The following is a 14,519-nucleotide window of genomic DNA, read 5'->3' as shown; positions in this document are numbered from 1 at the left end:
AGTGCTCAGCAAGCTGTGTGTTATGTGACTCTGTGAATGTCTAATACGCCAGGTTTAACAGCTAGCGACAGTAAACAGCCGTCAAGGAATCTCTCGCCCTGCTGCACATGTCCTTGGATTGACATCAATATGATCCATTCAGTCAGTAACTTCTACATCCTGAAAATAAAACAGACGCAAGGTCGAAACAAGGAAAACAATGTTCACCTTAGAGGTGTCTGTGCCTGCCGCACCTTTTATACTTTGTCTCTTTTAGTCAGGTTAGAGTTTTAAGGCAATTAGACCAACACAGGATATGCAGAAATGCGTACCTATAGCACTTGGCTGGTGGCCTTTAATCCAGTTTTCTTTGCAGAAAGGAAACACTGCCCTCCATATTGCTTCATTGGCGGGACAAAGAGAGGTAGTCCGACTGCTGGTGAAGAGAGGAGCAGATGTCAATGCTCAGTCACAGGTGAGAAGTGTTTCAGTGAAAATAAGCTATAATAAACTATATAAACACTGTGTAACACCAAGACTATGATCTTCACTGAAATTGTATGTGCATACATATATTGTCTCTACAGAATGGCTTCACTCCACTCTACATGGCAGCCCAGGAGAACCACTTGGAGGTGGTGAGATACCTGTTGGAAAATGAAGGGAACCAAAGCATTGCAACAGAGGTTGGTTTGTGTGTAATGACTACACTCATATGCACATTTCCCTCTCATCTTCTCTAAAATCGCTTTCTCTTTCTTATCTTCTTCTTCACTGCTCATCCAGGATGGCTTCACTCCACTGGCCATTGCTCTCCAGCAGGGCCACAACTCGGTAGTCTCCCTGCTGTTGGAGCACGACACCAAGGGCAAGGTTCGTCTCCCAGCCCTGCACATCGCAGCCCGCAAAGACGACACAAAGTCTGCTGCGCTGCTGCTCCAGAATGACCACAACGCCGACGTCCAATCCAAGGTGAGGGAGAGCGGTGGGGAGAAACTGACAGACGGCGGGGAGAAGGTTGTAGTGGAGCGAGAGATAGTGGGAGAACAAGAAGGAAGATTGTGATTACAAACTGGGAAAGGAGTTTTTAAGGGAACCATGTAGGGAGGTGGCAGAAAGTGTGTGATAATGCATCTGACTGAATGGATAATTTCTCATGCTGACAGTTTTATTAATTGTATTGATTACGTGCGTGTCCATTTTGGAATATGAGAAAATTAATGGACAGAGCCTGTCTTTGTCGTTTGCTGCCTTGTTTCCTATTTGTGTGTAAACTTACCCTGTGTTTTATGTGAATGTTGTCATAAGCCCTTTCCCTAACAACCCAAATCCCTATTCCCTCCTTTCTCTCTCCTAATGCGTCCTAACCAGATGATGGTCAATAGAACCACAGAGGTATACAGACTCCTCACCTCTTCATTTGATTCCTATTTCTCACTTTGACCATCTCTTTCAGCTCTTTTATCCTGATCATTCCCTTATTTAATAGGGAGTTGTAAAATCCTGCATGTCAGAATTATGTGTCATTAACATGAATGCATGCAGCTGACTATGCTGTAATACACACTCCTGCATGGCTGACAGAAAAACACACTGTGTTGGATTAATAGGTCCCACAGAATGGTAGTTTATTGTGTTTAATTATAGATGATTTGTTTTACTTCAAATAATTCTTTAAAATGTATTAGCGTTACATATTCATATACTTACTTACTTTGTGACAGTTTCATTTCTTGATTTATTGCTCTTTTTCTCTGCATAACCTACAGCATGTGTACTTAGCATGTTAGTATCATTGTTTTTCCTCTGAATCACATTGAACTTTAAGTTAACTCTGTTTCTTAATTAAATTGCACCATGTCTATCAGAATGGGAAGGTAAGGTTTGAACCCACCTACAATTGTATACTGTCGATATTTATATATACAGCAGCTTATATATAAATGTCCATTTGTCCATCGAAGTAGATACACATAGTGCGTAGTTGCTTTGTGTATTTGGAGTTTTGGTTTTTAAAGTCTTTAATTTTTACCCTATTTTGAAACTGCTTCTCTTTTCACCATTTGTTGTGTTTTTTAGCAAGCATGGCAGAATTACAGGGTTTTTGCATGCATTATGTATTGCATGTGCTATTTTGGGGTATTTTATTTTATTTTTTTCACTTATTCTTACACCAGTATATTTGGTTTCTTTTTTCAGCATGCTGCCTCATCATAATACTGCTTCAGCAGAATCAGGTTTCTTTCCTGTATCTGCTACAGAAAAATCAGTTCTTTCTTTCTTTCTTTCTTTCTTTCTTTCTTTCTTTCTTTCTTTCTTTCTTTCTTTCTTCTCATTTGCTCTTCTTTTGCATATCTTCTCCTGTTTCCTCACACGCTGTTTCAACCAATCCTCTGTTTCTTTCTTTTGTGTCCTTCAACCTCTACGCCTTCTCCTCTCATTGTCTTCCTCCCTCCTTTCTCCTTGTCTGTCTCTGACAGAGTGGGTTCACCCCTCTGCACATCGCGGCTCACTATGGTAACGTGAATGTCTCCACCCTGTTGCTGAACAGAGGAGCTGCTGTGGACTTCACAGCCAGGGTAGCGCCCCATTTCCACTTCTTAGCAAATCAAGACACTTTCTGCACTGCTGTCAATAAAAACCTGACCTGTCTGTGTGTTTTCACATCAGTGCTTGCAGAACAGTGTGTTTGCTATTTTCCATCATAACTTTCCTTTTTAATCTTAGCCTTTATCAGCTGCATTTCCCTATAGCCTTTCAAAGATTATATTACTACCTGCATGTTTTCAAATGAATAGCCTTCTTGAGACTGGTGCGCAAAATTAGTTTCTTTAAATACAGTTCTGTAGTTACTGAAGTTATTTTCTATTATTGCATTCAACCTAATAGAAATAAAAATTCTAATCATACAAAATATTAATAAAACAGATTCTACCACTTTCCATGTGATGTGGAATTGGAATGAGATTTAAATAATGTCAGTTCCCATTGACAAACATGAAATATATGTTTCTGAATGTTAATTATACACTGTGGTAATCTTTCCTTTGTTTCCTTGACTGTCAGAATGGGATAACTCCTCTCCATGTTGCCTCCAAGAGAGGCAACACGAACATGGTGGCCCTGCTGCTGGACCGAGGTGCTCAAATAGATGCTAAAACCAGGGTGAGACTCAGCTATCATTACATTGTGTAACTACCCTCTAGTGGCTATTGAGAGTATTATCACTACAATTACCTCTTTTGTCAAAACAGACAGACAAGATTAATGTCTATAACTTTTATATCAATGTCTATAACATTTTTTGATTCTGTGCTTGTACTTGATGTGATTGTCTCTCAGGATGGGCTGACTCCCCTGCACTGTGCAGCCAGGAGTGGACATGACCCTGCAGTAGAGCTGCTGCTGGAGAGAGGAGCACCCATCCTAGCCAGAACCAAGGTATTGTATGGCTGAGCCAGTGTTGCCCCACCGTACCCCAGGAATTAAATAAACATGTTTTTAAAATGTTTTTTAAATTTTAAATTGTGCTCCAGGATAAAGCTTTAAGTATTTAACCACAAAATATATTGTACTTGTGGTTTCACCTCCTTTTCTCTCCCACCTCTTTCTTCATTGTACAGTTTTTTTCTAACCTTTGGCATCTGCAGTATCCACATATTTGACACTTTTGTGCCCACACAGAACGGACTGTCCCCGCTACACATGTCAGCCCAGGGAGACCACGTAGAGTGTGTCAAACTCCTGCTGCAGCACAAGGCGCCTGTTGATGATGTCACGTTGGACTACCTCACAGCGCTGCACGTTGCAGCTCACTGTGGCCACTACAGAGTCACCAAGCTGCTGCTAGACAAGAAGGCCAATCCCAATGCTCGAGCACTGGTAGGCATTCACAGGAAATAACAAATTGTACAAGCACAAAAATAGGCATTAAGACAGACTCATAAATAAATAGATTAATCAATATAAAAGATGAGCTGCTCGACAACATACAAAAGGAAAACAGCACCATTGTCTTCTGAAAGACTGGATACAATTTGTCACCGGTGGAAAAAAGTAATGATCACATAAATTTAGTAATCACTCACCAATATTTAAGTAGTACATAGTACATAACAATGCTACTGAAAAGTGACAAATAAGTAATAATAAATATATATTTATTTTTCTGTCACTCTCTCTACCAGAATGGTTTCACTCCCCTCCACATTGCTTGTAAGAAGAACAGGGTGAAGGTGATGGAGCTGTTGGTCAAATATGGCGCCTCCATCCAGGCCATTACTGAGGTTAGATTCTTTTGTGGGTATATCTCATGATAGCATCTATCAATACACCCTTTGCATTTAATGCTCATCTTCTCTGTTTCTGTGTCTCTGTCTCTCTTTCTTATTCTAGTCTGGTCTGACTCCCATCCATGTAGCTGCCTTCATGGGTCACCTCAACATTGTTCTCCTTCTGCTGCAGAATGGAGCCTCTCCTGATGTCCGTAACATTGTGAGTAGGAATTTGACAACTAATTTGTTCAGTTTTCCTAGTGCGACTGCTTGGCAGCTATTCCTACACACCATGAGTGTTTCATTCAGTGCGGTATTTTATTGCTCATAAATGTTTTGTCTCTGCTTATCAGCGTGGTGAGACAGCTCTCCACATGGCAGCACGAGCAGGTCAGATGGAAGTGGTCCGCTGTTTGCTGAGAAATGGAGCGTTGGTGGATGCCATGGCCAGGGTGAGACAGCAGGCGTATCATCAGAGTTAATCACTGTTTCCTTCTGTTAATAATAAATTAGCATATTTCATCCACTTGGTTGCATACACATACTCATGGGTCATGTCACCTGCTTCAGCTCTTTTTTTTAGCCCCTACCTCTCTCCCTTCTTTCTTTGTTCCCCTCCTGTTTCCCTCTCAACTCAAAACATGTACAATCTTTTCATTCTCCAACCACAGGAGGACCAGACTCCCCTCCATATTGCATCCCGTTTGGGGAAAACAGATATAGTCCAACTGCTGCTGCAGCACATGGCCCACCCAGATGCAGCCACCACCAACGGGTACACTCCCCTACACATTTCAGCCAGGGAGGGCCAGGTAGAGACTGCTGCTGTGCTGCTGGAGGCCGGAGCCTCGCACTCAATGGCCACCAAGGTGAGCAGAGGATAGAATGTGATGCATACAGACAGAGACAGACATACACTCATTGATCACACAAAGGAATGCACATTTTTATTACACAGCTATACATGAAAACAAACAGTTTGGATGCAGAGGTTTGAAATAAACTTTGTGTTTCCTTTTCCCTCTACAGAAAGGATTCACTCCATTACATGTAGCAGCAAAGTATGGAAGCCTCGACGTTGCAAAACTTCTCCTTCAGCGCAAAGCTCTTCCTGATGATGCAGGCAAGGTGAGCTGAGGATACTGTCTGTAAGGTCTGAGGTTATTTCGTGGTAATGATTTTAATAGCAGTGAGATACACAGTGACTGACTTACTAGAATTCATTTGTGCCTCTCAAATAGATTAATTACAGACTAGAACAGAACTGTTCATAAACAGGTACATGTACCGATACAGAACAAAACAAAACAAAATCATAAAGGCACACTGTTCCATAACAAAAATATCAATCCTGTAATCAAATGCTTCATCTTACAGAATGGCCTAACTCCGCTACATGTGGCAGCTCATTATGACAACCAAGAAGTAGCTCTGCTACTGCTGGATAAAGGGGCATCACCTCATGCTACTGCAAAGGTTAGACCAAGGATGTTAAAGAAGTGCTTCAGTACTTCACACTATTGTTCATATATGATGCATTATGCTACAGCAGTTATTTTGTGATCAAGCACTGCAGTTTACTAATTGATAAACTGTTTCCTTCAACCTACCTTGAGAAAACTATATTGTATTGTTGATGGAGGTACATTACAGTAGTTATGGCATAATAAGAAAGTGAAAGTAATGCTCCCTTGCTTTTTTATTTTAGATCAGTGATATCACAGTATTAAACTGCTGACCTTCCTCCCTGTCCAGAATGGCTACACTCCTCTTCACATTGCAGCCAAAAAGAACCAGACAAACATTGCATTGGCTCTGCTGCAGTATGGAGCAGAGACCAACGTTCTGACCAAGCAAGGAGTCAGCCCTCTACACCTGGCAGCCCAGGAAGGACATGCTGAGATGGCCAGTCTGCTGCTGGGCAAAGGAGCTCACGTCAACACAGCCACCAAGGTCACACATGAACACAGACACAATTTAATACTGTCAGACACTTGTTTTAATTTAGTTCAGATGCTTTATCTATCACTAAGGATGCAAGGAGCACCATTAGTTCTCACATTCTCACCAGGGAAGAAACATATAATTGATATAAAAAATATCAGAATAATGCAACAGGAATTTAGTTACACATTCATGTGCATAATATAAGCAACTTAGGTGGACAACTCCGTGCTTCATGTGTTACAGAGTGGATTGACTCCTCTGCATCTCACAGCCCAAGAGGACAGAGTCAGTGCAGCAGAAGTACTGGCCAAACACGATGCTAACTTGGATCAGCAAACTAAGGTACAAAAACGCACACATACATGCAAGTACACACAAACACAATAATAATAAAAAAACATACACAGTCAAAAATTAGTCATTAATCATATAATTTTGTTAAAGTGGAGACTCAGTTGAAAATAAGGATTTTATCATGATTCTGTGGTGGATTCCTAGAAGATCCCGGCATGCTACATGCACAACAAGAATTTCCTTAGGTGAATTATGTATCTTATTCTGTGTGTGTTCACTGTTATAGTCTGTGTTTACCAGCTGCTCTTAAATGTGATACACACATACAGCAGCATATCTGCCACCTACTGGCTTTTGGGAAACATAGCACTGTCTACATTATACATTTACATCATGAAGGGGTATTGTATCTATGACAGTTTGATGTTAATGCACTCAGTCACAAGTCAAAGTAGTGTTTTATTGGGTCATGTTTTTTTAAGATTTAAGTTTTTTTCTCTGTGTCATTCCTCTAAATACTTCAGCTTGGATATACCCCTCTGATCGTGGCTTGTCACTATGGAAATGCCAAGATGGTGAACTTCCTATTACAACAAGGTGCCAGCGTCAATGCCAAAACCAAGGTAGACAAACTCTGCTCAGTTAAATCTGTGAGCACAACTTTCACTTTCATTCTAGTTTTAATATTAACCATACAAAATATTTATTTCTTTTATTCTACAGAATGGCTACACACCACTTCACCAGGCAGCACAACAAGGGAACACACACATAATCAATGTTTTGCTGCAACATGGGGCCAAGCCTAATGCTACTACAGTGGTAAGTAAGTTATTCACTTCACTCTCATAGACATAAAAATTTTCATGAACATCATTCTTCTGTCTGTCACATAAACTCTATGTGGTTCTTTTTGTTAGAATGGAAACACTGCTCTGTCAATTGCCAGACGTCTGGGTTACATCTCTGTAGTGGACACACTGAAAGTTGTCACTGAGGAGGTCGTCACTACCACAACGGTAAACTCCATGTGTGATATCTTTAGACCACAGATTTTGGACTGCTTAGTTTTTCCTTACATTTCCCACAAAACCCAGTTATCATTTCTCTGTTCTCTTCCACGACTTTAAATGGATATCACATCAGACGGTCACAGAGAAACACAAGCTCAATGTCCCTGAGACCATGACTGAGATCCTTGATGTCTCTGATGAAGAAGGTGAGTTACTCTAAACACACTCTACTACTACTACTCTGAACATTTTATGTTACAGTCACTAAGTCAGTAAGTACATTCAGTCTGTAATGCAAAATTGTCCTGGACAAAAAGATAGTAGCTTTCTTTTTTTGTGCAGTAGTCATAGAGCTGTGTGTTGTGGGTAATGTAGTTTTGTAGCTGTGGTTCTTAAAGCTGTATGTCTCATAGCTCTGAGGCTGGAGGACGAGCCATTATTTGAGATGTCTGTGGAGCTGGAAGGTACTGCAGAATGTCTGCCCTGCTCTGCCTGCTTAGTGTGGGCTATATTTGTATTGCTGTAACTACCTGGTGTGATCACAGTGGTTAACTTTGCCAGCTTGGTTTGGGCTATATTTGTATTGTTGTAACTACCTGATCACAGTGGTTAACGTTTTCCTAAATTAATTTTGAGAATTTTGTCTCCAGACTTCTGCCCTCAACTTTGTAAACCCTTGGGTTATCTACCTGCCTCAGCTCTGTTTATAGGGTATAATCTAAGATTTGTTGATTGTGTTTTAATGGAATAGTGAAAACTAACTGCACGAAGTGTGTGGGAATGTGGACATGTTCTTGACAGGTATGATGATTACAGATGATTGAGTCTATGCATGTGCTGAAGGTTGGGTGTTTGTTCTGATGAGTAAAACATGTCAAAATGAGCAAGGACAAAAGGACTATGGACTTACTTAAATAAATGCAGTCTTAAAGATCCAGAACTTCCAGACCAGGTGTCATATAACTGTATGTCTTTTTCTATACAATATCTTGAATGGTGCATCTGTGTTTCCCTAGGGGAGGACACTATGACAGGTGATGGTGGGGAGTATCTGAGAGCAGAGGATCTCAGAGAGCTAGGAGATGACTCTCTTCCAGGACACTACTTGGATGGCTTCAGCTACATGAGCCACAACCTTGACAGGTCACAAACATCACACACATACTAGCACTTAACAAAAACATCTAATTGTGCGTATAACTTCATAAATGACAGCAAACATGTAAGGTGGGTGATGACATATCACAACATACAAACAGAAAGATCCATACAAGGACAATAAAAAAAACTCTGCTATGCTATTTCAACAGGCAGCAGCACACTCCCATTCACCAAAGTTTCCATCAGGGAGACAGAGTTCTTATTGAAGACATGCTTACAAGCCACCAGGTGAGGATGAAACATAATGATAGAGCAATACGAAAACTGTCTGGTTGTGATTTTCCTGAGTTAGCTAATCTAAAAAAAACCTTATCTAAAGTATCCATAGTTTAGAATATTTGATATTAATTTTCTGAATTACTTTGTTCATTTGTAGGTGTCAGCACTGTCTAGAGAGCATGAAAAGGACTCGTTCCGTCTGAGCTGGGGTGCTGAGCACCTTGATAATGTGGTGCTGTCCTCCAGTCTGCTACACTCTGGGTATACACCTCATTCACACACACACACACACACACACAATAACACACATGTTCACACTGATACACTGACACTGAGGACATTCATTTATTCTTGAAATAAAGACTCCATTTTCCACACACTATTGTTCATTACCAGGAGTGTATGAGTCACCTGTGAATCAATTCTTAATTTTTACATTATTTTTCACTCCTTCACATCTGTGTTTTCTATTCTCCTTCCTTCTTTTATCTTTGCTTCTGTGTCTCTTTCTGTCTCTGCTTAGGTTTTTACTCACTTTTACTCATTCTTTATTCTCTTTTTGTTTATTCGCCTGTTGCTTCTTTGTGCACTCTCTTGTCTTGGCTCTTTTTGTGATTGTGTGTGTGTGTGTTGTTGTATTCTGCTTCTAGCCGTTCCTCTCCGTGCCTAGACCATGACAACAGCAGGTGATACTCTTCATTTTTTGGCTACTCTCTTTTTCCTCTCTCCTCTGTGTCTTTATTTGTCTTCCTCAACTAAGTGGCTTTCTCATTCCCATCCCATCTATCTGCATGATTTCATAATGCATGACTTTTCATTTCCAGAGTTTAAGTTTTGTTAACTAGAGACATTTCAACCAAGTTTTTTGTCTTTGATGCAGATCTGACCGATTTAAACTTGATGATCTGTTGATATATACAACAACACTAACAGCACTGTATGTGGAAAATAGATTTTAGTGTTTTAACATGATACAGTTTTTAACAGAGCATTTATGACAGATGAATCCTGATCAGCTCTCATACTGGTACTGCAGTTTAGCCACTAACATCTGTGTTTACATATAAGAAAAATTAGTATAACTGTAAACATTTGCTTGCCTGAATACATCTAATACTCGAATCATTATTCATACCTATTTGCTCCTTGACACATATGATCTTGTTCAGTGCCCTCTTCCTTGCTTGTCCGTCTTGCAAGTGGAATTTCATGTGGAATGAAACTGGAAACATTGACATCAATGAACTAGGATAGACTGGAATGAAACATTATCTGCTGAGACCTACTTGTTATATCACTCATGACTGATGCCATAAAAGTAGCTCCTTCTTTGCTTTGATTGCTTCGTCTGCATGGAGGTTCATAGTCAGAGATCTGAGTCTTTAACAACCACTTTATCCATTACCGGGTCCTTTTCTTTAGCTTCTTGGTAAGCTTCATGGTTGATGCCAGGGGCGGGGCCATGCGTGGTTGTCGCCACAACGGCCTGCGAATCATTGTACCACCAAGGAAGTGTTCTGCACCTACACGGGTGACATGCAGACTGGTGAAGAGACACCGTCTGGCCTCTATGCCCCCTATGGTGGAGGGTGAGGGCCTCGCTGGTCGTATCATAGAAGTGGGACCCACAGGAGCTCAGTTCCTGGGGTAAGTGTAATTCATTGTATGTGTGTGTGTGTGTGTGGTGTGTGTGTGTGTGTACTTTATGTGTGTTTGAGTTTGTGTACATGTATTTGCTTGCGTTAGTGTGTTCACAGATTTGTGTGGTGTGTTCATAACCTCTTCTTCACTCCCCCTCTGTGCTGCGTATGGATCAGTAAGCTCCACCTTCCCACAGCTCCGCCCCCTCTGAATGAGGGTGAGAGCCTGGTCAGTCGCATCCTGCAGCTGGGTCCTCCAGGAACCAAGTTCCTCGGGTAGGACCATGGGTGGGAGACACCCTACCAATCTGGAATCCCAGTCACATGCTCCCCCCATATTTATAGTGTCACCTCAGACTGTATAAGTTTTTGAGTTTTCCATGATATGCTGTTTATGTGTGACTTTTTCATGTGTTTGTTACTTTCTTGGCACAAAGTGCAAACCTTAGTCTGAAACCACCTGACCCATTGCCTTATGTTTTTGAGTTATCTCCATGCTTTCCTCAGTCTCCAGTGCCAATCCCCAGACTTGTTTCTAGTTGGATTCTGTTGCTGATGTGGAATGGAGGTTTTCTTTATGTTTAAACATTTTTCAGTTTATATGAATAAATATGTTTGTTTTATTAGGCATGAAATGCATTTTTATATAAACTCAAATTTGAATTTTGTTCTTTTTGTTTGTTTCTCTTTTTTTTAATAACCCAACATCATATTATGTCTTACAAAGTTCTGCCAAACTGTTGCCTTCTTCTTTTAATTCCAGTTTGTGTTTGACTTTACGTTGTCACCCCTTTTAGGCCTGTGATTGTGGAGATCCCCCATTTTGCAGCACTGCGGGGCACCGAGAGAGAGTTGGTGATCTTGAGGAGTGAGACAGGGGAGAGCTGGAGGGAACACCACTGTGACTTCACAGAGGAAGAGCTGAACCAGATACTCAATGGCATGGATGAAAGTAAGGGATCTTAACTCTACTGTAATGCCAAACAAGAGTTGTTGATGGGGGTTGAAATCTCACAACATTTTTGATTCAGACAATACATGAAACAGAAATAGTCTTCCGCCTGAAATATTGCTGGTCTTCACAGAACTTGATTCTCCAGAGGAGCTTGAGAAGAAAAGAATATGCCGCATCATCACACGAGACTTCCCACAGTATTTTGCAGTGGTGTCACGGATAAAGCAAGACAGTCATTTGATTGGGCCAGAGGGTGGGGTCCTTAGCAGCACTCTTGTGCCCCAGGTTCAGGCTGTCTTCCCTGAAGGAGCCCTCACCAAGAAAATCAGAGTTGGGCTACAGGTACACACAGTCCACTCCTTAGCCCAGACATGTATCAGTGGAATGTAAAATCTTCAAGGAATCAATAATGCTGTTACATTTATATGGTTTTTGTACCTTGTTTTAGGCTCAGCCCATTGATGTGGAGGTGGTGAGAAAGGTTCTTGGTAACAAAGCCACATTCAGTCCAATTGTCACATTGGAGCCAAGAAGGAGGAAGTTCCACAAACCAATCACCATGACAATCCCTATTCCCAAGAGTTGCAACAGTGATGGGCCGAGCACAGTATACAGTGGGGAGACTCCCACTTTACGTTTGCTTTGCAGTATTACAGGTAAGATAAAAGCACTGCGGTCTAATATCCATTCACCACTACCTGTTTCAGAAAATATTGATTGAACTAAATATTAAAAATCTGTAATGTAATGTCATCTAATGTAATGCCAAAAGGCTGCCAATTTTTCCTTTCTGTAAATACAAACCAATTAGTGAGCCCCTGTGAGTTTGGGTAACACTCACACACTCTTTCTATGTTTCAGGGGGAACCACTCCTGCCCAATGGGAGGACATCACCGGTTCCACACCTCTCACCTTTGTTAACCAATGTGTTTCCTTCACTACAAATGTGTCAGCAAGGTAAATCCCCCGTGCATTTTAAAAAGTGGAATCATGTGTCTTACACTTAGACATTGAACAATGTGAACACAACATATTTCTTTTCTTTCATTTAGGTGACTTAACATCATACCATCAGTACCTAGCTTACCTGAAACTATCTGGTGACATCAGTCTCTTACTTACTAAAAGTCTTCCTCATATTGCTAGGTTTTGGTTGATAGACTGCAGACAGATCCAGGAGTCTGTCAGTTTTGCCTCACAGCTGTACAGAGAGATCATCTGTGTTCCATACATGGCCAAGTTTGTCATTTTCGCCAAGACACTGGACCCCATTGAGGCCCGTCTGCGGTGTTTCTGCATGACAGACGACAAGATGGACAAAACCCTGGAGCAGCAGGAGAATTTCACTGAAGTTGCCCGCAGCCGAGATGTTGAGGTGCAGTGTGATGATGGGGAATTGATTAGAAGAGGGAAATGTGTGAGAAGGGGATCAGCTAAAAGAAAAATGAGAGGAGTAATGCTGAATTAGCCTAGAGCCACAGTGCAGAGGTATACAGAAGCATAGAAGAAGAGTTGGGAGAAAGTCTGATGCAAAGTAACATGGCCAGCCAACTGTTCCTTATTAATACAGCCCATATCTTTAAAAATCCTGACAATACTGTTTGTAAATAGACCTTAATGGTTTGTTTGAATCACGAAAAACAGCTGTCAACCCACACACAGGTGCTGGAGGGAAAACCTATATTTGCTGACTGCTTTGGAAACCTGGTGCCACTTACCAAGAGTGGACAGCACCATGTGTTCAGCTTCTTTGCCTTCAAAGAGAACAGACTGGCCCTCTTCATCAAAGTATGACTACACACAGGATAAAAATGTCTGAAAATACTACAGAATTTGTCAAAGGTTCAGAAATCCAATATATGTATTTAATGGGCTGAACTGTTGTTTTGTTTATGTACAGATTAGAGACACAGCACAGGAACCATGTGGTCGCCTGTCGTTCACAAAGGAACCACGGACATACCGCAGTCTTAACCACAATGCTATCTGCAACCTTAACATCACCCTCCCAACATACTCTAAGGTTAGTTTGACCTGAATTAAGTTTGTGCATGTATTGTAATTCAGTTTCATTTGCAGTAATTGTATTGTTTGCTTTCCCTCTATTACATTCTTTTCCTTAGGACTCAGATTCAGACCAAGATGCAGATGATGAGGTAAATAAAGTTGACCTCATGTAGTAGAACAACAAAGAAACAATAAAACCATAATTGTGTTTCAGCTAACTATACCTTTTTGATCTTCTTTCTACAGAGTGAGAAGAGTGACAAGAAATGTAAGCTGAACTCTGTTGTTTTGTATTGTTTGTTGTGTTTAACTAGTTTTATATTTCAGTTTAGATTTTCTAAACAAAGAAATAGATAAAATAATTGCCTGATGTAGGTTCATGCATTTGAGATATTTTACATTGTCAGTGGTGCAGTGTTGATACTGAGGGTACCAGTATATAATTCTGATGTAATTATACATTGTGTAGTTCTTTTCACAAGACAACATAGTCTAAATTGGACTCAAAATGTAGAACCTCTTGGTCATAAAGGTTGTAAAGTACAGAAATATGGAAAAAGATGCACTAATTGATGTATGCTATTTTCTATTTGGATTAACCCTGTGCTCTTGTTTTGCTCTACTAACACTGTGTATAGTTACATGTATGTTACTGGCAGCTATGCTATGGCTGATGTACTCTTCATTCCCCTCACTCTAAACCCCACTGACTTGTTCCCAGCCTTAACATTTTTATGTTTTGGTATTTGCCATGACTTTTTAATTTTTTAATGAATCATAAATTAAGGTCAAAATAATACTTTTTATTCAAATCCACTCAAATTTACTTTGATGTTTTTGAGTTAAAATTAAATTTTACCTTGAGAAGATTGATGTATTGTGGTAATAACATATAAGAAGTATTCATTTTGACCAATTATTACTCTCTCAAATTACATTCCAGTTTTACCAGTGGCATGCTAAAAAACTTTATTCTTTTTTAAACAGAAATAATTGACAAACTGCATCATGTTGTTTGTTCTTTTGCTT

General features: G+C 40.4%; 1 protein-coding gene across 5 annotated transcripts in view; it reads left to right on the top strand.

Moving 5' to 3' along the window:
- Positions 1 to 14,519, top strand: part of LOC108896439 (ankyrin-2) — an 83,799-nt gene that overhangs the window by 24,920 nt on the left and 44,360 nt on the right. For 2 of the 5 annotated variants that reach the window (XM_051070637.1, XM_051070641.1), the window contains 35 exons: positions 356 to 454; positions 567 to 665; positions 766 to 951; positions 1,351 to 1,374; positions 2,460 to 2,558; positions 3,046 to 3,144; positions 3,322 to 3,420; positions 3,664 to 3,861; positions 4,167 to 4,265; positions 4,375 to 4,473; positions 4,607 to 4,705; positions 4,925 to 5,122; positions 5,283 to 5,381; positions 5,631 to 5,729; positions 6,009 to 6,206; positions 6,444 to 6,542; positions 7,019 to 7,117; positions 7,218 to 7,316; positions 7,415 to 7,513; positions 7,641 to 7,713; positions 8,524 to 8,650; positions 8,818 to 8,896; positions 9,045 to 9,148; positions 9,538 to 9,573; positions 10,310 to 10,534; positions 10,705 to 10,803; positions 11,325 to 11,479; positions 11,613 to 11,824; positions 11,931 to 12,138; positions 12,344 to 12,440; positions 12,630 to 12,858; positions 13,146 to 13,271; positions 13,384 to 13,506; positions 13,607 to 13,639; positions 13,737 to 13,758. In XM_051070637.1, coding sequence (XP_050926594.1) covers positions 356 to 454; positions 567 to 665; positions 766 to 951; positions 1,351 to 1,374; positions 2,460 to 2,558; positions 3,046 to 3,144; positions 3,322 to 3,420; positions 3,664 to 3,861; positions 4,167 to 4,265; positions 4,375 to 4,473; positions 4,607 to 4,705; positions 4,925 to 5,122; positions 5,283 to 5,381; positions 5,631 to 5,729; positions 6,009 to 6,206; positions 6,444 to 6,542; positions 7,019 to 7,117; positions 7,218 to 7,316; positions 7,415 to 7,513; positions 7,641 to 7,713; positions 8,524 to 8,650; positions 8,818 to 8,896; positions 9,045 to 9,148; positions 9,538 to 9,573; positions 10,310 to 10,534; positions 10,705 to 10,803; positions 11,325 to 11,479; positions 11,613 to 11,824; positions 11,931 to 12,138; positions 12,344 to 12,440; positions 12,630 to 12,858; positions 13,146 to 13,271; positions 13,384 to 13,506; positions 13,607 to 13,639; positions 13,737 to 13,758 — 4,138 coding nt within the window. The remainder of the gene's footprint in view (positions 1 to 355; positions 455 to 566; positions 666 to 765; positions 952 to 1,350; positions 1,375 to 2,459; positions 2,559 to 3,045; positions 3,145 to 3,321; positions 3,421 to 3,663; positions 3,862 to 4,166; positions 4,266 to 4,374; positions 4,474 to 4,606; positions 4,706 to 4,924; positions 5,123 to 5,282; positions 5,382 to 5,630; positions 5,730 to 6,008; positions 6,207 to 6,443; positions 6,543 to 7,018; positions 7,118 to 7,217; positions 7,317 to 7,414; positions 7,514 to 7,640; positions 7,714 to 8,523; positions 8,651 to 8,817; positions 8,897 to 9,044; positions 9,149 to 9,537; positions 9,574 to 10,309; positions 10,535 to 10,704; positions 10,804 to 11,324; positions 11,480 to 11,612; positions 11,825 to 11,930; positions 12,139 to 12,343; positions 12,441 to 12,629; positions 12,859 to 13,145; positions 13,272 to 13,383; positions 13,507 to 13,606; positions 13,640 to 13,736; positions 13,759 to 14,519) is intronic. The other 3 variants (XM_051070638.1, XM_051070639.1, XM_051070640.1) reach the window with 3 other exon arrangements.

The sequence above is a fragment of the Lates calcarifer genome, linkage group LG5 (genome assembly GCF_001640805.2).
Source record: "Lates calcarifer isolate ASB-BC8 linkage group LG5, TLL_Latcal_v3, whole genome shotgun sequence".
Taxonomy (NCBI): domain Eukaryota; kingdom Metazoa; phylum Chordata; class Actinopteri; family Centropomidae; genus Lates; species Lates calcarifer.
Note: the sequence above shows the minus strand (reverse complement) of the source record. Positions and strands in the feature narration are given on the sequence as shown.